At 33.8% G+C, this 23,756-nt stretch overlaps 1 protein-coding gene across 4 annotated transcripts in view; it reads right to left on the minus strand.

The window, feature by feature from the left end:
- The window catches only part of VPS13A (vacuolar protein sorting 13 homolog A), a 265,169-nt gene that overhangs the window by 34,047 nt on the left and 207,366 nt on the right, over nucleotides 1–23,756 (minus strand). For all 4 annotated transcript variants that reach the window (XR_014266082.1, XM_082470763.1, XM_082470764.1 and 1 more), the window contains exons 53-67: nucleotides 21,749–21,878; nucleotides 14,619–14,851; nucleotides 11,007–11,160; nucleotides 10,340–10,486; nucleotides 10,061–10,142; nucleotides 9,402–9,471; nucleotides 8,435–8,540; nucleotides 6,009–6,122; nucleotides 4,636–4,781; nucleotides 3,349–3,430; nucleotides 2,395–2,508; nucleotides 876–951; nucleotides 626–789; nucleotides 267–312; nucleotides 34–157 (exon numbers count right to left, since the gene is read on the minus strand). Coding sequence is in view for 3 of the 4 variants with exons in the window: in XM_082470763.1 (XP_082326889.1) it covers nucleotides 34–157; nucleotides 267–312; nucleotides 626–789; nucleotides 876–951; nucleotides 2,395–2,508; nucleotides 3,349–3,430; nucleotides 4,636–4,781; nucleotides 6,009–6,122; nucleotides 8,435–8,540; nucleotides 9,402–9,471; nucleotides 10,061–10,142; nucleotides 10,340–10,486; nucleotides 11,007–11,160; nucleotides 14,619–14,851; nucleotides 21,749–21,878 (1,788 nt within the window). In the remaining variant the exon portion in view is untranslated. The remainder of the gene's footprint in view (nucleotides 1–33; nucleotides 158–266; nucleotides 313–625; nucleotides 790–875; nucleotides 952–2,394; nucleotides 2,509–3,348; nucleotides 3,431–4,635; nucleotides 4,782–6,008; nucleotides 6,123–8,434; nucleotides 8,541–9,401; nucleotides 9,472–10,060; nucleotides 10,143–10,339; nucleotides 10,487–11,006; nucleotides 11,161–14,618; nucleotides 14,852–21,748; nucleotides 21,879–23,756) is intronic.

Below are 23,756 nucleotides of genomic sequence, written 5' to 3' on the forward strand. Positions count from 1 at the left end.
TTTTACTCATATTTTACATCAAAGAGAATTTACCTTTTTATTCCCTGAAATGTACTGCTAGCCATGTCTATGATGCCTCCAGTTGGCCTTGTCACTGCTCCAACTAAACCTTTCCCAACACCTTTAAAGAAACCAGCCGCTCCTTCTTTTTGAGCTCCTGGAAAGAAAAAAGACAGAGTTTTAGACAACTGGATTAGGAACAAAAATGGAATCAATTTATGAAAGCCTTGGTAATATATATCACCCAAAGGAATCACTATACTTGCCTTTGATCGGTTTTGTAACAATTCCTGTTATGCCACTTACAAAACCCTAGAGGAAAAGCACAATTGAAAATTTACAATACTTTGACATGATACCTTGAAGAACCAAGTCTGGCTTACAAAAGAAATGCAGAGATCTGCTTTCTAGATACCATAAGAATTAACATATTTCCTAAGTATTTTATTTAAACAGAATATTTCTGGAGGCTACTGACATATTTTTTATTATGTCACAACCCACTGCTCCACCAACATCCAAATAATATTTGAGTGAATGAAAGTTTTATGTCTATTTCCTTACTCACAGATCGTGGCTTTAAAAGATATTCCTAAAATATTCACAACCATGGGAAATTTCTTACAGAAACTAATCCTTTTCCTCCACGAGTGATGCCTTCTCTAAGACCAGCTGGTTGCTTGTTCATGGCTTCTCTTCTCTTCTGTTGGTAGTCTTCATCCATAGTCATAGCTGCTACCCCTTTAGCCATAGCACTGGTGATTTTGGAGGCAGCACCAGCTAATCCACCTAGCAAAATTGTAATACCTTTAGTAAAACAAAACATATCATTACTTTCTAGCATAATCATTCTTGGTAGGCATTCTGTTTCTTACCAACAGCTCCACCAACTAGTGCTTTCAGTCCCAGTGCCATTCCTTCCACAAACTCTTCAGGACCCTGGATGGCTCCCTAAAGGGTCAAAAAAGAATAATAATAAAGTTATGCTTACTTTAAAAAAAAAAAATTAATTAATTAATTAATTAATCTTTGGCTGCGTTGGGTCTTCGTTTCTGTGCGAGGGCTTTCTCCAGTTGCGGCGAGCGGGGGCCACTCTTCATTGCGGTGCGCGGGCCTCTCACTATCGCGGACTCTCTTGTTGCGGAGCACAGGCTCCAGATGCGCAGGCTCAGTAGTTGTGGCTCACGGGCCCAGCTGCTCTGTGGCACGTGGGATCTTCCCAGACCAGGGCTTGAACCCGTGTCCTCTGCACTGGCAGGCGGATTCTCAACCACTGCGCCACCAGGGAAGCCCTATGCTTACTTTTAAAGGTAAATTTTTTTTTTGGTATATACAAGGAAAGTAGTAGTGACAAAAAGAATAAACATGTCCCAGAGAAAGTGACATCAGAAGAAAACTTCACATTAACATAATTCTCAGATATTTCATGACATTCAAAGTACAAAGGATAAAATGTTGGAAGTTGATCCAAACTTAGAAAGGAATATGACTATTCACCAAAGTGTACAAAAGATGCTTACTCGGATTATAAGTTATATGATGAGAAGGTAACCACAAACTACTCTATATACTTTTTAAAAAAAGAAATAAAAACACTTTAATTCTTAATATTTCTAATATTTTAGATTACAGTGTACAAAGTAAATACTAGTTTTACTTTATTTTTCATTATCTTCTATGTTTAAAAGTGAAAGTAGGAGAGTTTTGAATGTTTTGACAGAAATTTTTAAGGGACAGAGAACAATCATAATTTTTGCCATTGATTATTAAGATTGTTTCACACAGTGTCAGCTTGCATGGTTATTTTTACTGTCCCACACCACTGTGCAAAGCAAGACTGTGTGTCCATGGGAATCTTCCTTCTACTATAGTACAAATTTTATCCACCTTTAATATTCCAACAGAACACTCAAAATTTGGTATTTCTTAGTAAAGTCTTAAGTTTAAATTCTGAAGGAAAAGGTAAATATTTCTCCCAAGACTTCTCAAAAACCTCTTACCATTGTTTGCTTCAAAATAATGTCCTTTTGTTGTGTTTCCAAAAATCCATTCACAACTACAACTCAAGTTAACAACTGGGGTGATTATTATTATTATCATTTTTAATTGAAGTATAGTGGATTTACAATGTTTTAGTTACCGGTGTATAGCAAAGTGATTCAGTTATACATATATATACACAAGTGTGTGTATATGTATGTATATATATACTTTTCATATTCTTTTCCATTATGGTTTATTACAGGATATTGAATATAGTTCCCTGTGCTATACAGTAGGGACCTTGTTGTTTATCTATTTTATATATGGTAATTTGTGTCTGCTAATGGGATACACTATTTATTCAAAAGTATTAGTGTGATATATTGCACAACACAAGATTAACTATTTTACCTGGTAAGGCTCATAAAAAAATGCTTCTACACCTTCAGAAAATTCTCTAATCAAGCCAAAGGGATTTCCCAAAACATCAAGTCCAAGAATGAGTACATACATCTGCTTAATGGCCTAAAAATGAAATATAAACATTAGTCAAATCAGATTATCAGACTTAATATTTTTTTCCTTATATTCAGTACACACATCCAGTTTTTTTTCAGGCTAACACCCTCACCACTAATTTCAACCTAAACTATATCACCTTATTCATCAGTAGTCTTAGTTTTAAAAAGCAATTTGGTGTTAGAGTATGAGAAATAATATGACCTATTTACATAAAGTTTTAGAATATTCAAAATACTTTTACAACTATGTGTGACAGTTATTATTACTGCCACCATTTTACAGACTAGAGAAACATACAGGTCAAATGATGCCCAGAGCTATGGTGGGTAAACAGCAAAACTGGGATCCAAACCCAGACCTCTTAAGTCACGCTCAGTGATCTGTCCACCATACAACAGCTATCTCAATGCTCTATAAACTATACCACAAAATACAGGAGTCTTCAGAGGTGGACAAAAATCCACTAAAATAATATATCTACCTAACTAAACAACTTAATTATACTAAAAATACCCTGTGTTTATCAGTTACTTACTGATAAATAGTTTCCCTTGACCTATTTTTTTAAGTAAGTGAGGTGAATTACTTAGCTAATTATTATTTAAAGATTTACATCTAGTCCACACTGATCCAGGAAAGATTTCTGTCAAAGGCTACAAGTAGAAAGGCAAAAAACTGAAATGGTGGTTGGGCTCAACTCCTTTCTACAATCCTGAGGGGAAAAACCATGTTTGAAAATTTTGAAACGGCTATTCCCTTCCTGGCCAAATCATTATACCTCTATAGACATATGGCTTCACCATTTTATCACTCTGTCCCTCTGTAAAATAATCTCAGACAAACCTGTTTTGAATAGTGTCTTATTACTTCAGACTGTAGTTCAGATGTTGTATGGAACTGATAGTTGAGTTCAAAAAATGCAAGCCTGAAAAAAAAAAAAACACAAAAAAATGTATAAATATATAGAGAAAAGGAGATTATGTTTTTAATATTAATGAATGGTTTTATTTTCTTTAGAATTCTTCTCCAAAAAAATTCCTTTTAGTACATTTTCCCATACCAGTCAGAAAATCCACTCCTATATACATCTCTGCATATTCTGGTCAAAGAACCCTCTTAAGAATCTGATAAAAGCTATGGATCTTATCTTCAGAAAAGCCATCAATATACACATATTTTCACATAATTCAGGCAATTTAGAGACCCCTTGGGTCTGACGCCTGGACATGAACTATATTTCTCAATTCTGTCCTATCATGGCGCACACAGGAAATGCCTGAGCACTGAGATAAATGGAAGAGGCTGCTCAAGAATGGCCAGGGTTCAGCTGCTGCAGGTCCTGCCTGATCAGCTGACAGCTGAAGAATCACCCTCAGGTTATTTATAACCTATTCACAGCATATACCTGGATCCACTAATTGGGAAGTTCTATGCTAAGGATAGGACAGCAGCAAGATTAGAAATCTCATCCTATTTCTGATGTCTTCAAACTTGTGTTTTTTAATTTGACTGTTTCCTAACTTTTATCTAGATTTACAGTTATGTCTTATTAGACTCACTGATTCTTACTACTGTTCTTAATAATAGCTCTAGGTGCTATCTGCAAAGGTCATGCTCATCTAAAGTCTCCACTCAGACTCTCTCAGTCTCTTTGGTCAGATAGTCTAATAGCTTACATTATGACTCACATTAAATTTTTGACTGTAACATTTAAACTGATCCCTTCATTTCTGCTATCATGGCATTCATTTTCTTCTAGTCACATATGCTTTGAAGAGTCTTGATCCCACAGGCCTTAAAGCAACATCTTTTAAGCACCACACATCACACCTTTGGGTATACACAGTTTCTTAGGAATCCTTCCCTAGGCCAAAAAGGCCTTATATAACACACAAACTTGCATGACCTCTGTCCCTCTTTCTTAAGGAAATTATTTAATAATTATTCTGTTATTTAACAGTTAAGGGTTACCAGGCAATATGTTACTTAAATTATATTCCATTTAACAGCAAAAAACCATATTCAACCTATGATCTGCAATGTACTTTACATACTTTTTCACTTATAAAATTTTAATGTAAATATAAAATGGACTTTTCATCAATTTATACATTTGAATATTAAACATACTTAAAAACTACATCTTGTACATCTGTAAGAGTGGCACCAATACTCTTCAGCAAAAGATTTAAAGAATGAACTGCCATCAGTCCTTCAGGTTGTTCTGAATCTTTAGCTTCTTTGCCACCTGAACTCAGTGAAACACTTAAATGCAACTAAAGAGATAAAGAGAGAAATATTTAAAGCACTTTCTTCATAATGACAGTTTTAACTCTTAAAATTCAATATCATCTTAAATTCACTATACCATAAATAAGATTTCAAAGTTACCTAGATTATATCAAAATTAATAACTGGAATGTTAAAAGAATTTAAAATCTAAACAGCCCTTTAAAAAATTTAAATTCAACCATGTAATGTATGACATTTAGTTCAATCCAATTCTTTTGGTAAACCTAGGAAAATATTAATCTTCATATATTTTTTAATAACATTAACAATCTAGAAGTTGAAACTGTTGAAAATTAACTCAAATATCTCCAAAAGTGAACGTTTCAACTATTAGAATTAAGTTAGCATGGTAAAGCTAGTTAAAAAGCACGTTTGTATTATATGTATTACATATAGTATAAGTAGTTATACAGGAATTTTCTTCAAGTATTATGTAAGTTAACTCATAGAAATTTTATGTGGGCTTCCCTGGTGGTGCAGTGGTTGAGAATCCGCCTGCCAATGCAGGGGACACGGGTTCAAGCCCTGGTCTGGGAAGATCCCACATGCCGCGGAGCAGCTGGGCTCGTGAGCCACAATTACTGAGCCTGCGCGTCTGGAGCCTGTGCTCCGCAATAAGAGAAGCCGCGATAGTGAGAGGCCCGCGCACCGCGATGAAGAGTGGCCCCCGCTTGCCACAACTAGAGAAAGCCCTCGCACAGAAACGAAGACCCAACACAGCCATAAATAAATAAATAAATAAATAAAGGAAGAAACAACCCCTCTCTAAAAAAAAAAAAAAAAGAAATTTTATGTTAAGAACTTACTTTTAGTTCCATTCAATCTTCAATTTTTAAATCAAGGTTACTTTATAAATTAATTTCAAACTTATACTAATATCATACACAAAAGTTTGAAAATTGTCACTCAACACCTTAATGGATAGCAAGTTAACATAATGTTATGTCTAGATGTAAACATATAAACACATACTGTAGGTGGCTCCACTATTATTTCCACATGATAAAAAATTATTATAAGAATAAATAATAAATAAAAATTTAAAAGTTATCATTCCTTTGTTATTTACTTATATTTGTAATTGTGAAGTTATAGAATTTATATACTATTAAAGAACATAATTTAAATGCTGTATTCCCCCAAAGAGATCAAATCAATCTGCTATTACCTAGATTATCAAGGATAATAAAAATGACTTATTTTTCCCCTACCTTGATAGGAGATATATGAAAGTATTCATAGAGACTGAATTGTGATGAATCTACTAATGAAACTATTTTATATTCTTCTTGGAAAGCTTCTATATCTTTATGAAAAAGTTCAACCTATAAAGGAACATAAAATATTAAAAATTTAAGGGATATTTCTGTATAAGTATTAAGCTAATAGCTCACACGCTGCAGAATACTCCCCCATAATATCCAGATTCAACATTGCTCATGATTGGGAACTTACTGCTTTAGAAGGGAAACTAACATCTCTACTGTTAGGAAAGTTCGGTCACTCACAAGCTGATAAGCATATCTTACATGTTTCCATCCAGTGCATTAAAAGACACTAAGGTTTTCTTCACGTGACCATAGATTTTATTCCAAAAGGCCACTAATCCATCAACACTTTCTTAGGAATAATACAATCATAATGTACTTGTAGCTTTTTGATAAATGCATTACTGACATCTACAAAGGTCACTAATACAAAAAAGGGAAGGCACTGAAAGTAATTTTTCATGAAGTGATTAGTGCTTTCATTCTTGATAATCAACACTACTTCTTTTCCAAATGCTCAAAAATCTAGTACTTCTGTGTGTTGAGAAATGGCCCAACATTCACATTTTAACTGATTAACAAAAACTTCAAAATGATAACCTTATTAAAAGTATATCCAGAAATTCACTTCTGGGATAACGGTGTAAGGAGCTCTTTAGCTCTCCAGTGAAACTGGTAAAATCTATTTAAAAAAAACAAACTTTTCAGGCCTCTATGAATGGTCCTAAGGGTATAACCAAATAAAACATCTATTCAAGAAAATCTATAAAAATTTGGTAGGAAAAGTGAGTCTGTGGTATTTGAAAAAGGACCATTCTCTCAGTTCCCCCTCCCAACTCAGTAAGCCAGAACTCCAATCTAGACTGGTGGACCCAAGAACTCAGAGTTCCCTCTCTACCCCACCTCCAACTGGAAGACTTTCTTCTTGGGAGGAACAGAGGTCAGCACTTCTCATCCTGCCCCCAGCTACTAGCTGCTGAGGCTAAACTACATGGGAAGAAGGAGCTTCCCTCTTCTGCCCAGCCTCCACTCAGAGAACAAAGGCTCTACTTGGGTGTGACACCACTGAGAATACTGAGGTCTGATCACCCTTGGCCCACCTCCAGAGCTCCAAAGCTCTGGTCCAGAGATATTGCCTGGGCGGGGGTGGGGGGTGGGGGGGTGGGAGTAGACTTTAAAACAGATAGCTCCTAATCTCTTCCCAAAGAAACTGACTTCATTTACAACAACATGTAAAGTTCAGGCCTAAGAGTGCTCTAGGAAACACTGAATGTTGTGGTGAAAGGCAACTGGGAGGAAAATCCTTGATTCAGTGAAGATACAGGCTAAACTGTAGGCCTGTTAGTTTTTGTGAAAGAACTGGGGAAAGAGATGGGGTTGGAACAAATATCAAACACTTATCTTCAGATCACTTCCTTCAAAGGAGGCCAAATTTGACTGGATTAGTCTGTAGAGCAATTTATGCCCTAAGGCATTACTGAAAAAAACCAGAGCAATCATCCAGCAATTAGCGGCTGTGATCATGGAAAGAAATGCAGAGAGCCCTGTAAAAACCACTTTTATTCCAGGGTAACTGTAGGTGTCCCAAATCTTCACCTCCCTGAGGAGCGACATCAAAGGCTGAACAATGCAGGGAAAGGTAAGGGTGGGGGTGGGGTAGACTTCAATAAAATAATCCAGCCAGTCACTGAACTAATAAATAAACCAATAACAATAATAAGCCTTGGAGAAAGGGGGACAAGTATCCAGCACTGTTTCAGTATACAGTTGACCTTCTGTATCCACAAGGTTCCACATCAGTGGATTCAACCAACTGTATATTGAAAATTAAAAAAAAAAAAAAAAAAAAAATCCATTAAGTTCCAAAAAGCAAAACTTCCATTTGCCACACCCTGGCAACTATTAACATAGCATTTACATTGTACTAGGTATTATAAGTAATCTAAAGATGGTTTAAAGTACATGGAATATGTGTGTAGGTATATGCAACCTTTTATTTGCCTTATCCCTTTTCTCATCAAATATCCTGGTCATATCCAAATTTCTAAATTATTAATCAACACAAAAGTAACCCAGGAAAATAAAATAGGAAAAAAGTGATGTAAACATGACTGATTATCCTCTTCCCCCTACTACTGGCCTAAAACCTTTCCTCCTATTTGCTAAGTCATCTTAAAAAGGTTATTTGTCTTGCTTCCAACTTCTATAATCTGAAAATGTGTTATCTGCCAATGTAGAACCATGGCAGCATAATAAAAAAATTTTAATTTTTAAAACCATTTTAATACATTTAAGAATGTATAATGTTACCATTTTTTTAAGTCCTCCTCTTTCCCTAATTCTTCCCATCATATTATTATAAGTTTTACCTCTGTTTTTTCAGTTACTTCAGCTGCTGTCATAAGTTCTGATATAGCATAGACAAACCCAAGATCCAACCTGAGATCCATTTCTTGGATCAACACTTTGAAATACCTATAATACAAGGTAAAAAACATTTTAAAATCATCGATTAACTGCATTAACAAAATTATATAGGAAAAAATATTAGATAAATATTAAAACATCGAAACTTAGAACTTCTTAGGTGAATGAATTAAAAAATGTCATGGCAACACTATTCATAATGGCAACAAACTCATAATATGAAAATGCCTACAAAAAGGAAATCGGTAAGTAAACCGTGGTATATAGTCACACAAGAGAATATTACATACTAGTTATAATAAATAAACTCTAGCTACATACAACAAAATAAATTTTAGTAAAAATCTGAATGAAAAAAGCAAGTCCCAGGATATATTTACAGTTAAAAAAATTTTTTTTAATTAGGAAACATTTTGGCAAAGTAAGAAGCATAATGTTTAGGTACACATAAACAATAAAACAGTATTTTAAAAAGGGAATAAAAATAGTATTTATCTTGGTGATAGGGTGGAGGAAACAAGAAATACGGGAGTGATACATAGATGGATGTTTCTGTCAGTGTTCTATTTTTTGAACTGGGTGGTGACTGAATTGAAAATATTATTTTCTTGTTTCTAAAACAGTATGCAGTAATTATAGACAACTTAATAGAGAAAACAAATAAAAAACAAAATAACAAAATATACACAATTCAGAAATGACTACTGTTAATACCTAGGTATAATTCATTTGGAGCCCTCTGACTCTCCAAGATTATGAAATAATTGATTTTTCCTATGACCTTTATAATTTAATATTTTACACTTAAATCTTTGACTCATCTGAAATTTATTTATTTAAGAGTACAATTAACTCATATTTAAATTAAAACATTAAATGCACACACAATAAATGTATTAAGACACTTACTTAATACGTGATATCTGCGAATGTCCTGCAGATCTCATGACAATACTGACATCTGTAAAGGGCTTTGGTGCTGTAGAGATTAATAAATATGATTAATGATGCTTTAAACAAAAGATAAGCATTTTCTTGCAATTTAATACACATCACAGTGGACAACTAAATTATTTGCTAAATCATGAGTATCAATTAAAATTACTGATATTTGTAAGATCTATCACAACCTTAATTTCAGACTCCAGGATTGTTCTTTTTAATTATCTGTATTCACTCTAAGGTTAACTGATCCTTTAAATTAGTGATTTTAAACCAGAAGTATGCATTAGAATCATTAGGAAGTCTTTGTGAAAACAGACTCAGAGTCTTATCTTTTTATTCAAAGGCTCTAGTGGCTTTTAAATTAGGGGTTTACAAATTAGTAATCTTTTTTAAAAATTAATATCTCTAAACATTATATATATATTTCTAAATAATCTTTTCTTCAGTATTCACTCAGTTTTATTGAAGTTAGTTGAGTACTTCCTGGTCTTTTTTCAAGCTGTTTAATTTTCCAATCCTATAGACACTAAACTTGAGAATGGTTTCACTTCATATTTTTATAGTAAAAGAAACCAAATAGCTAATACAACCATTTTTATGGCAATGTAAAAATACAAACAAACCTGAATCCATGGTGACCGACTTAGGAGGTTTAACGGGGTAAAACACAAATGGAAATATAGCACCATGTATCTGGTTTTGGATCTAAGAAAACAAACAACAGGTCAGTATATTAATATGTTAATTATAGAACCTGACTAGAATAACAAAATTTAAGAAGTAGAAGGAATCAAAAACTCTAGTCCAACAATGAAACTTAAGTACTAGACAAAACAGACGATGCGAACACATTTACTGCCATATTCCTTTAGAATATAATTTGACTATCTTTTCAAACTCACCTGTATTCTGTAAATTTGAATTCTAAATGATGATTGATGTGCAGATGTGCTATATTCTACTTTTAATGCTGGAAGGTAATTTCTTCTTATAGCTATTACATGTGGCTGCAGAATTTTCATGTTAGTACCACTAGGTGTGAAGCGAACCTGAAAAATATGCCCACACACACACACACACACACACACAAACATGGAATTCTCTTTATTTATTAATTGATTAAAATTAGAAATCTGTATCAAAAAACTTTAAAGATAATATTAAATAGTAGGCTAAATATTTGATGAGATTTTGACTGAGATCTTTATACCCCATATCCATACAATTCACAAAAATATTCATATAATCCTTATAACTTGGTTTTATCACTTTTTATATAACTTTACTAAAATTTCTCAAAAAAATAAAGTGATAACAGTTTAACAGTTTTAAAAATAAAACTAAACAACTTATTGCCTTCTTGTTAACCAAGGAGTAGATCATTAGCAGCTTAAGAAAGTCTGAATCTTGATACAGAGAACTATCCCTTTAAAATATTCTATATAAAGTATGTATAATAGGATTCATTGTTTTGTAAACAAACTAGTCTCTCCTGAAAAACTAACTTGTGATTCATCTAATTACAACAGATAAAAATTAAAACTTCATATCAGTACTTAAAAATATTACCGGAATGTTAGTGTCCAACTCAATAACCTTATCTTCTGATGGTGAAGATTCAGTATATTCCTTAAATTCTTTCTCTAACTTCTCAGTGTGCTTTACACTCATTGGCTTCCATCTTGCCTTCTTCTTGGGCTTTGTCTCCCAAACCACATCAGAACTTATATATGAAAGCAAAAATCATGGTACTAATTTATAAACATTTTCATTTTAACTGGTTTATTACATGAATTACCATTACTGAAAAACCTTCAGTAAATTTTTGCAATATCCCTAGTTGTAAGCAAGCATATTACAAGTTTAAAAACATGAATTCATTCAACCAATACTTATTAAACTCCTATTTAGGCACTACTCTAGGTGGCAGGGAGATTATCAGTGAACATTTCTGCCATATTGGAGCTTTCTTTTACCTGAGGAGTGATAGACAATAAATAGTAAATTAGCATATTTTAATATATTAGGAGGTGAAAATGCTTTTGAAAGAAGAAAAAGTAGACAGGGTAAGTTGGATGTGGAGTACTGGGATATGCAAAGTGGCAGGGGTTGCAGCATCAGAATAGAATGGCCACCAGAGGTGTCATTAAGAAGGCGAGATTTCAACAGTCTTAAAGAAGATGAGGGAGTTATCCAGCACAGAAGAGAAGAACAACATTTCAGGTAGAGAGACAAGCTAGAGCAAAGACTCCAAGCAGAGCATGCCTGTAGTCCAGGTAGAAGAGCAAGGAGGCTGGCATGCCTGGAACACATTAAGAGTAGAAGATGAAGTAAGACAGATAACCAGAGGCCAAATAACGTAAAGCCTTGGGGATACTGTAAAGACTTTGAGTTTTATTCTGAGATGAGGACCCACTGACAGATTATGCGAAGATAATCAGCCACATAGTCTGACTTAAGGTTTAAGAATGTACTGTGTGTTGGAATGGGAAGAAAGAAAAAAAAGGGAGGAACACTAGAACAGGAAAACTTGTTAGGAATGTAATGTAGTAAGCCAGGAGAAAAATGGTGATGGCTCTGCCTACGGTGGTCTAAGAGTGAGGCAGTACAAAGTGGTCAGATTCTACGTGTGTTTTGAAGCTAGATCCAAAACACTACTTTTAGATGGATTAAATGTGGGGTGTAAGATAAAGAAAGGAATCAAAGATGATTCCAAAGTTTTTGGCCTGAGCAGCTGGAAGAATGTAGTTGTCATTAACTCCAGTGGGAAAGCAGGTTTTGGTAGAAGGAGATCAGGAGTTTGGTTTTACGTACTACAAAGCTTAAGAAGTCTCTTAGATACCTGAGTAAAGATTTTATGTAAGTTGTTGGATAGATAAGTCTGGAGTTCAGGACAAAAATCTGGCTGAAGATATATTTCTAGAAGTTTTTGGCATATATATGGTATTTGAAATCAAAACTGAAACAGAGAAGAGGACTAAGGTCTGAGAGCCTCAAGGTACTCAATATTAAGCAGTTGAGAAAAAGACAAGCAACCAATAAGTGAGAATAAGAAATGTTGGAACAGAAAGAGAAACCAAGGTGGTGAGATATCCTGGATGTAACATCAAGGACACTGTATCAAGGAGGGATCTGTGTTAAATGTTATGAACGTAATCAATACAAAGACCAGTAATTGTACACTGGACCTGGCAATACTTAGGTCTCTGGTGATCTGGTGATCTTACCGAGACCAGTGTCATGGTACACTGAAAGCAAAAACCTGTTCCGAATGGTTAAAGAAAAAATGGGTAAAAAAAGAATTGGAGATAGTGAATATATCTTCTGTAATAGATAACACTTCTAAGGAGTTTGGCTATAAAGTAAAGCAAAGAAATGGGCAGTAGGTAGCAGGAAAAGTAGGTTCAAGAGAATTTTTTTTAGTTGAAAGAAATTACACTGGTTGTAACAATTCAATAGGGAGCCAAAAATTATTGAGGTAGGAGAAAAAAAGAAGAGAATTGCTGGATCAATGTCTCAAGAGGCAAGAGTGAATGAAATATAGTGCAAAAGTAGAAACATATGTTTAAATAGGAGCACATACAATGTATCTATGATAACTAGGAAATGTGTCACTGTAATGTATAGGTAAAAAATATTGGTGCATAGGAAGCTGAGATATTGGCAGTGGGTCTTTGGCCGTTCCCTTTTGATTGTGTCAATTTACTCGGTGAAGTAAGATGCAAGGCAGTGAGCTGAGAGAGAATGGGGGTTTAAAAAGGGATAAAGTGTGAAATAGTAATCTAGGAGAGAGTGTGAATGGAACAAACCTAATTTACTAAAAAATTGCTATAAGACTTAAATGCAGAATTTAAAAATCTATCCACATTCTAAAATTACTTCACTTGTTTTGCTTACTTAAGTATGTAAGTTATTTAATTTTATTTATTCTATTTATTTCTGAAATTTATGTTCACTTAATAAACAGAAAAGTAGAAACCATGTATTAATCCCCTTTGCATTCACATCATTTAGCATAGGAGATAGCGCATATCAGGTTTCACAGGCTTAAAATCTGTTATCTATTTGACATTTTTATTTAAGTAATAAAAATACTTTTTTGGGAACAATAAAAATTTCTAAGAAAATAGTTTTAATATGCCTTTTTATTTATTTATTCATTTGGCCACGCCGAGTGGCATGCAGGATCTTAGTTCCCCAACCAGGGATCGAACCCGTGCCCCCTGCAGAGGAAGTAGAGAGTCCTAACCACTGGACTGCTAGGGAATTCCCTTCAATATGACTTTTTAAATGGCATGGATACCATTCAAGGAGAAGTCAGGGGCATTTCTAGATGAATTTACATAGAAAAACAAAGTCAAATCTGTATCATATACCTTTAATTTATATATTTATTTGAGAGTTTAACTCAAGTAAAGGATTAAAACTACATTATCCTTGTTATACAGACTGCAATATAGAAACGCTCTCAAATTCGGCAGTAATATACATAAATTAATTTTAAGTGTTTTTAAACAGGAATATTAAGTGCAAAAGGGAAAGAAAAGAGTTTTACTGGTGATGACTTATGTGGGAAATGGTAAATACAGTATTATCTTATTAGATCTTAAAGTGCCAAGGATAGAAAGTGATTAGAAAGTGAAATGTACAGTGTGGGGAATATAATCAATAATAATATAATATCTTTGTATGGTGACAGATGGTAACTAGACTTATTGTGATCACTGTAATGAACAGAAATACTGAATCACTATGTTATGTACCAGGAACTAACATAGTGTTGCATATCAAATGTACTTCAAAAACAAACAAACAAACTCATAGAAAAAGATTAGATTTGTGGTGTACCCTGCACTGTGGTAGGCGGTAGTGAACAGTTAAACATTTCCTTATGACATATTAAAGAAAGAAAATATACCTTTGAGAAGTTGAAGAAATCTAATTTTTAGAGAGCTGGGAAAATCAACAACATGATGAAATAAATTTGATTTTTGGTATGTCTTTATCTCAAAAGGCAAAAAAAAAGCATCAAAGCACTTTAAAATTAGCATTACCTTAGATTAGTATCAATGAATAGTCAAAACAGAAAATTTAAACTAACTCATTTTAGATTTTACAATCACCACTCTTAATGATTAAGAACTGATCACTTAAATGTATCCAAATTTTAACGCATCTAACCTTGTAATGCCAATATAGGCTACTTCTTGCTTTGTATAATTGTTGACAAGAGAAATTCCAACGTCTTGTAATGCCAACACAATTTCTTGCTCTGCTAACTCTGCTTTCTCACTTTCATATGTCACTTTAAATACCCTTGGATCTTCAGTGAATAAAATAATGCGTTGTAAGCCTTCAAAGAATGAAACTAAATAAATGGTCTTTTCCCCCAGATTTATAGGTGCCATCATATCCTGAAACAAAATCATCAAAAAAAAAAAAAAAAAAAAAATTAGAGTTTGGTCACAACCAACACGAAATCTAGATTCCACATCTGAAAAATGAGAATAGTAATGGCACCTCGTTCCCAGGGTTCAACAAAATAAATTAATAATTGTATAACATTTGGAAGTTTACATAATTAAAATCAGTTGATGACAGCTTCTGCCATAATCATTATGAAGTCAGGAAGACAGGCCAACTGTTCTTTTAATACCATAGTAAAATCTAATTAAATAGTCTTCCTTTTTAGGCTAATCAATAACACAAAATTTTATTTTCTCTGATTTATTGTAAGACTAATCAATGTGTTATGCATTAAAAGCTGTTCAGTCAGAAATTCGTATTTCCTTGCAGAGTTGAACTAAATAAGATAAAGAATATCTGACAGCTCAGTTGCATGCTCTACAAAGCACAAATATTTACTACAGGGTTAATTCTGCAGGAAGCCTTTATATATAAGCATTGTGCTGATATCAGGGTCTTCAGTTTCAATAATTAACTTCTAATAATTAACTGTCAGCAATGAATTTCTAGTTAAGTGAACACTGATTAACAGGAAATTATAATATATAGTACACATTCATGTTATAATCCACTAAAATTAAAAATGAGTTGTTACCACAGTCATGTTACTTATAACACTTTCTAAAATAAAATACATAGTACTAAAACTACATTAAGATATAAATAAACTAATTTCCAAATAATTCTGAAGTTTTTCTAATATGTTACACTGGATTACAGATTTACCTTTATAAACCTGATCTATCATTTTGATATAAATATTATGCTATAAATATGCAAAAGTACTAATCAACAGGTCAAATATTTGATTATTTTTATTTTTTATATTAAAATGAAGTCTTTTTTCCTGAATAAATCTAATAATCATGAATTTAAAAAATAAAGTTAGGCCAATTACGGGCAGCCCTCTCAAATACATTCAAAGAACACTGGACTCCACAAGAGCAACATTGAAAAGACAATGGAAAATTACCATCAATATGCTAAGAGAAAACAATTCAGAACCCAGAATTCCTTACTCAGCAAAAATATCCTTCAGTGAAGAAAAGTATAGGAAATAAAGATGCCTAAAGACAAATGAAAACTACTAAATATCATCATCAACAGAGACTCACTCACTCAAGGAAATTCTATAGGAGGAATTAAACACTGGCAAAAGGAAAGTGATCCAAGATGAGTGTCTGAAGTAAGAAAGGAATGTTATGCAAATAAAATAGTACTTATGTGGGAGAAAACATTTTACAAAATTCCATATCCAGGCATAATAAAAATTTTTGGCAAACAAAGACTAGATGAGAAGTTCTTTAACCTCTTATCAAACCCCCCAAACACACACACCATACTTTGGCAAAGATCCCACTAAAGGTAAATGTTGAAGTTATATAACTTGAGACCAGAAATAAGGCAAAGACATGTGTTAATATCAGTTTTATTAAACAGTATATAGAGATGCTAGCCAGTCCAGTAAGGCAAAAAGAAATTAAAGATGAAAGGATTGAAAAGGAGAAAACAAAACTCTCATTATTTCTAAGTGTCATGATTGTCCATATGGAAAAATAAAAAACAAATAATATTAATAAAAGAATTCAGTGAATTTTCTGGATAAAAAACATCAATACACAAAATGCCATTACACTCCCCTATACTAACAAGCTTAATTTTAAAACGATACCATGGGTTTCTGCTCTGGCAATTGACGACTAGGTGGTCTTGGACCAACACTCTTCCTAACAGCAAAAGCTGGACAAAATCTAAAAAGGAAAAATATGTGTTTGAAAACACAGAAAAGGTACCAAGGTAGTGAGAATTAATGGCGCCAAGATCTGAGAGAGAAAGAAAGCCAATAAAAGTGAACTTTGTATTCAGAGTTCAGAACTGCCAGTTCTAAAAGTAGAAGCAAACACTGAGAGCTTAAGAAAGACATTAAAATTGGGAGTCTCATGTTTGGAAGGACCAAAACTGGAGTGCAGGGCATACCAAAAAGAATGGTCAACAGCTTAGGCTTTTAGTTGAGTCCCCAAAGGGCGAGACTTTAGGTGCCAGGGTAAACTGGAAATACACAAGTCCTCACAAGGACTGAAGACCAGGTTCAAATAATTTCAATTCCCATTAAGGTACTCTCCCCCTAGACTAGCTACCTTACAAAGGCAAAATCGCATGTTCTTAAGAGAAAGGGAACATCATACGGAGCCTTGAATTACCTTTACAATTTTTCATATACTATGTCCAGCACACAGGCAAAAATAAACATGCATAAAGTATGGATTTGAGTGAAAACCAAGAAAAAAAAGAAAATTTAAAAATATCCATATGAAATCTAGATACTGGAATTGTCAGATAGGCTTTAAAGTAGTTATGATCAAAACATTCAAGAAATTATGTAACAAGATAGAGAATTTTGGAACAAAAACTTCTACAATAGAAATCTTAGAACTGATCATTTCAATAATTAAAATTAAGAACTCCATGGATGACTTTAAGAGCAGATTAGACACAGTGAGAGAAGTATAGTGAAAAATAGGTCAGAAGAAAATATCCATACTGAAGGTAGGAGAGAAAAAGATGAAACAATATAGAACAACACATAAAAGTCGTAAGAGGCACGGTGAAAAGTCTAACATTTACGTAATGGTGAATTCCAAAGATAAACAGAAAAAAAGAGGTGCCAACCCTGAAATTTGATATCCAGCAGAAATACTCCACTAAAAACAGGGCAAAATAAAGACATGTCCAGAATGAAACTGATAGAAAACTAATCAGCTGTAGCCTCTGATAAATGGAATACTGGCTGCCATATCAGTAAACAAAGGATGTTACAGTCATCAGCGATTGCAGCCACAGCCTATGGTGAGCTGGTGAGCCCTGAGGAAACTCAGGAAGAATACCTGCCATCTAGCAGCCATCAGACTGCAGCCACTCCCCACGGTGAGCCCTGAGGAAACTCAGGATGTGAAAACACAGGATACTGGCCCAAGATAGCTGAGGTGCATATCAAAGGAATGATTTCAGTGAGCCCAGACTCTTGCATCTTCCTATACACAGAAAAGTGCTAAATTCCTTAACTTGGGATATCTGGTTTTCTTTAATGAACAATAATCTTTTGATGTTCCTGACTACCTGCCCTTTGTTGTAAAACTTCTATATAACCTGGCTTCCCCCATTGCCTCCTCGGAGCTGTTCTCTCAGGGTTACTCAGATGCTGCCTCCTGGGCTTGAAGTCCTAAAAGTTCCCGCCCAATAAAACATAACTCTCAACTTTTAGGTTGTGAATAATTTTTTAGTCAACAACTCACACTAAAAAAATAGTAAAGAGAAGAAAAATGAACCCAAACAGAAGTATGGAGATGCAGGCAGAAATGAAAAGTGGCAAAAGGAGAAATATGTGGGTTAATTTAAATGGAATACTAATTGTAGAAAGCAGTAATAATACTTCTTATGGGAGTTAACCTATTTAGAAATAAAACACACAACAATATTACATAAGACGGAAGGAGTAAATGGAGTTAAAGAGTTCTAAAGTCCTTACATTACTGGGAAGGTGGTACAAGCACCAATTTACAGCAGGTTTTAATAAGTCAAGAATGAATGTTGCAATATAGTAGGAAGCTAAAGCTTTAGGCTTCTCTTAATGTGATGATCTTTTTGTGTCCCTTGCAGAAAACCTACAAGCTATGCTCATGGGTTGTTATAAGAGATATCTGCTACTGTGGGGTAGGGCTTCTAGGTCAAGGGGGGCTCATAACACACCCAGTGAGTCTTGTTTTCCTTCACATCAAAGCTGTTGTTTGAAGTGACCAAAGAGAATACCTCCTAAACTTGTCTGATGCTCCCTGCTGGTATGCTGTGTTTCCTAGCCTGTATCCACCCAAGCAGGCAGTTGTAAACTGTGGCCTATGATAGTTTTGTAAGTCTGAATGTTTAAGCCTAAAAAGATACTGTGGTGGGCACTGCAATACTACTTACTGATAAAAGAATCAATTTAACAAAAAGACATAATGATTCTAAATTTGTATCTACCTAATCACATAGTTTCAGAATATAAGAGCCCAAATTAACAAAACCAAAAAAGGAATGCCCATGATTTTAAACACCACTCTTCAAGTAACAGAACAAGCAAACAAAAAATTTAATGAGATAGATTTAAACAATTCAACAAAACTTGAATAAATCAATATATATATGTAACAGGGAACAGCCAATTTTGACTCCATGTTGGATCTCTTTCTTTGACTTTAACCTTTGCTTTTTGTTGCTTTTGTTATTATAATCATGCGTAATGGCCTGCCTCAGGGAACCCTGCCTCTCTGCCTGAACCTTAAACTAAAGTGCCTTTGTTCAGCTCACAGGGAGAGAATCTGACCCCGCCCACCTGTGAATGGCTGCAGAAAAGAAGAAACTAACACATTCCCTCCCCAATGCAGGCCAAGTGAGATGTTTTGCAATATAAATGGCCTTTTTACTTCACTTCCTCACCTCCTCCCCCTCTCTGTTCTATAAAAGAAACTGGCATCCAGATCCCAACAAGATGGTTTTTTGGACCACTAGTCCGCCATCTTCTCGGTCTGCCGGCTTTCTGAATAAAGTTGTTACTCCTTGCCTAAACACCTCGTCTCCCAATTTACTGGCCTGTCGTGCAGCGAGCAGAGCGAGCTTGGACCTGGTAACACATAGAATACTGTAGCCAACAACTACAGAATATATATTTTTTTCAAATACACATAAAATATTTACAAAAACTGACCACATGCTGGCCTACAAAGTCAATTTCAATAAATTCCAACGAATTGAATCAGCATATGTTCTCTAGTCACAGTGGCATTAAGTTAGAAATAAACAAACATAACTAGAAAATACTTCTGAAAAGTGATAACCTAAGTAACCATGAAGCCAAAATATAAAAATAAATCACAATGAAATTTAGAAAATATTTTTAACTAAAAAATAAGTAATATACAACACAGGCAAATTTGTGAGATAAAGTTAATACTGTTTTTGGTGGGAAGTTCGTGACTTTAAGTGACTTCAAATAAGAAGTGAAGAAAATCTAAAAAACAATGATCTAGGTTATCTGCTATGAACTCATTTGCCCCCTCCCCCAATTCATATGCTAACGTCTCAACTTCCAATGTGACTGTGTTAGGACATAGGGCCTTTATGGAGGTTATTAAGGTTAAATGACATCCTGGGGGAGGGGGAAGGTGTAAATAGGGTTCTGATCCAACAGTATTCGTTTCCTTATAAGAGACACCACAGTGCTCACTCACTCTCTCTTTGCCATGTGAGGACACAGCAAGAAGGCAGTCATCTGCAAGCCAGGAAGAGGCCTCACCAGGTTCACCAGAACCTGACCATGCTGGCACTCTGATCTCAAGCTTCCAGCCTCCAGAACCATTAGAAATAAATTTCCGTTGTTTAAGCCATCCATTCTAAGGTATTTTGTTATGGCACCCTGAGCAGACTAATACAATATCTATTTCAAGAGTTTAGAAGAAAATTATCAAATTAAAACAGAAGAAAGGTGAAAGAATATAATATAGATTAGAGCAGAAATAGGTGAAAATGAAAACAAATGTATAAAAGAGATCATCAAAAGAGCAAATTGATGGTTTTCTGATGGACAAAACTAAACTGAAACTAATTAAACTAATAAAATCTCAGCAAAACTTATCAGGAAAAAAGGAATGAAGGTACAAATAGTCTATGCTAGGAACGAAAAGGAGAATCATCCCCATAAATATTAAAAGATAAAAAGGTGGATATTATGTAAACATTTATATCAATATATTAGAAAACAGAGATGAAATAAAAGCATTCTTAGAAAACCTCTTACCAAAATGACACAAGTAGAAATAGAAAGCTGAATTGCTCTACATATAATAATAAAATAGCATTCATAATTTAAAACCTTCCTACAAAGACTACTGCAGGTTAAGATGGCTTGGCTTCACTGGTGAGCTCTAGCAAACATTCCAAACATTCTAGAAATCATACCAATCTTACATAAGCTCTTCCAGACAATAGGAAAATCGTAGATATTTCCCAGCATGTATTAGAATGACCTTAACATCAAAATCTGGTTAGGACATTACAAAGCAGGAAAGTTACAGGCCAACTTCTCTCATGAATACAAGCAAAAGTCTTAAAACACTGGCAAGTCAACTCCAAAAACACAAGGTTGGTCTAATATTAAAAAACCAACCAAATAGGACAAAGCCCAAATAATATATAATCATCTCAAAAGATTACAAAAAGTCATAAAAATTAATAAAAATTCAATACTCATTCATTTACTCATTTGATAAGAGAAATAATAACTAGTGGCAAGAAAAAAAGACACTGGAATAGGGAACAAATTAAGATAAATTTTGAAAGACCAACAAAACTTTAATAAAACAATTTCTGCAAGCCATTTAATATGTTACTGGAGAATGTTTATACCTAACTTTATTATTATAAAAAACAATAGTTTGCCATCCAGAGATAAATTCTTTCATTAATAGATCCCTAAATGTCCTTCACAGAAGCTAAATTGACTTGAGATGACTTTCAATGCAAAGAATGTATTTATATAGGTTTATAAATTGAATGCCGAAAGTACCTAAGTTTACCCTTTATAACATAACAGAAGCAAATAAAAAGGCAGACAAAATAAGACTGTTTCCAGTTTTAAACATTTTTGGTTAAGTTAAAGTTTGAATACTGCTTTAAAAATCTTTGGCAGTTTTTAAGAAGTGGAAACACAAAAGAGGCCTCAAAACTAGTAAGGCTGAAAGAGAGTAACTCAAAAAATAAATAAGTAAATAAAAGACTGCTGAGAACACCATAATAATCAATCCAGTACATACATCCTTTTGTGTTACTTCACCGTGGCTTTTTCCACATCTCCACTTCAGCTTTCTAGAGCCCACTGGATCAGCCCACGTATAAAAAACTGCTTTTCCAGGAGGGAGGGAATCTTCTATTTCACAGAGGGAACTGACATAAATAGTAAAAATATGCATTAAAGTAAGTGCAAGTATACGATTATTTAAAGACTCCAAAATAATACTTCATTAATTCTGAGTCCATTAATTGAGATTTGTGATAGTTCTAATTAAGAGTAGACTGAAAATTTTCCTTATACAGTAAAAAAGTTGGTTTTCTGAGAAAATAATGAGAATATTTCAAGGGAAATATTTGTCCTAGTTAGGAAATAAATATCTCCAGGTTTCTGAAACTACTTTGTCAACTTTTGTTTTAATACAAATTAATTATAAAAGAAAATTATTCCACTTACTTTATCTTATCTATACCAAATCTAAGAGAATTTAATTGGTAACCCTTTCCTAAGTATTGGTTTTACTGTGGCAAAGACAATACAGCTCAATTATTTCTAAAAACCATAAGACATGGGATACAAATCTAAGAAAGTCAGTCAACTCATAAAACGATTCCCCAAAAGAAAATGGAGAAGTTACAAACCAAAGAAATAATAAAATATAACTTTTCTGAGCTGAAGAAGCTGACTCTGCAGATTAGACTTCATTGGGTATCAGACTAAATTAATGGTAACAGAATATCATCCTAGATAGATCTTTGTAAAATGTTCAAATTTTAAGAAAATAGAGGAAAACCTGCCTATAAACATCTAGGACAATCACAGTTACGCATGAAGAAATAAAAGTAAGACTGTTCTTACACTTTTCTGTAATACTGAATGCCAGAAAACAATGGAGCAATGGCTCCAATTTTGAGGCAAGAAGTTATGACTTAAAATTTTATGTCAAATTGTTAATTTGCAAGAGAAAGACATTTTCAAATAAGCAATAGCGTAACATATTATCCACAAACCCTTACTTGTTCCAACCAAGCCAGAGAGGACTCAAAATAAAATTTTAAGAACTAGGATGTAGAAATATTAAACAACTAAACCAATCAAATAAATTAACTTGTTGTTAATATGCTATGAATCAATGCAAATACCTTCAAGAACATATTTTTGAGAAACTAACCATTTTATATTAATCTGGGTCAAAAATTCCAAATTATATTGATAAGAAACTGGGAATTTGGAAAGAGAAATTGAAGAAAATGTAAACTACTCCAAATTTTTCATGGATGAATTAGCAGATAACTGTTTCACTCTCAAAATTTTAAATGCATCAAAATCGGGACTTCCCTGGTGGTCCAGTGGTTAGGAATCTGCCTTCCACTGCAGGGGACACAGGTTCGATCCCTGATCGGGGAACTAGGATCCCACATGCCGCGGGGCATCTAAGCCCGCACACTGCAACTACTGAGCCCATGCACTCTAGAGCCTGTGCGCCACAACTAGAGAGCCTGTGTGCCGCAACTATTGAGGCTGCACACTCTGGAGCTGGTGTGCCACTACTAGAGAAAAGCCCACGCATCGCGACAAAGAGCCTGCGCACCGCAACTAAGACCTGACACGGTAAAATAAAATTAAAAATAAATAAATAAATAAATAAAATAAAATAATAAAATAAAATAAATAATAAAATAAAATAAAATAAAATAAAATAAAATAAAATAGTAAAATATGCATCAGAATCTCCAAGAACACAAAAAGTAATTACCTACAAGAGAAACAAAATGTATATTTTCCAAATCATCCTTAGAAGAAAATAGTCCATATTACCAAAAAGTATGGCAAAGAATCATAAATTAGTTGTTATAAGGATTACAAATGGGTTCAACATTTTTATTAAAAGACAAACAGGTTCTAACATTATAAAATTGGAAATAAATTCTCAACAATAGAAGAACATTTGATTATAGTGCATCTAAATGATGGAATATCATGCATTCATTGAAAATTGTGTTTTTGAAGCAAATTTACATGCTCACAATAGC

Source organism: Balaenoptera physalus, assembly GCF_965194825.1.
Source record: "Balaenoptera physalus genome assembly, chromosome: 7".
NCBI lineage: Eukaryota > Metazoa > Chordata > Mammalia > Artiodactyla > Balaenopteridae > Balaenoptera > Balaenoptera physalus.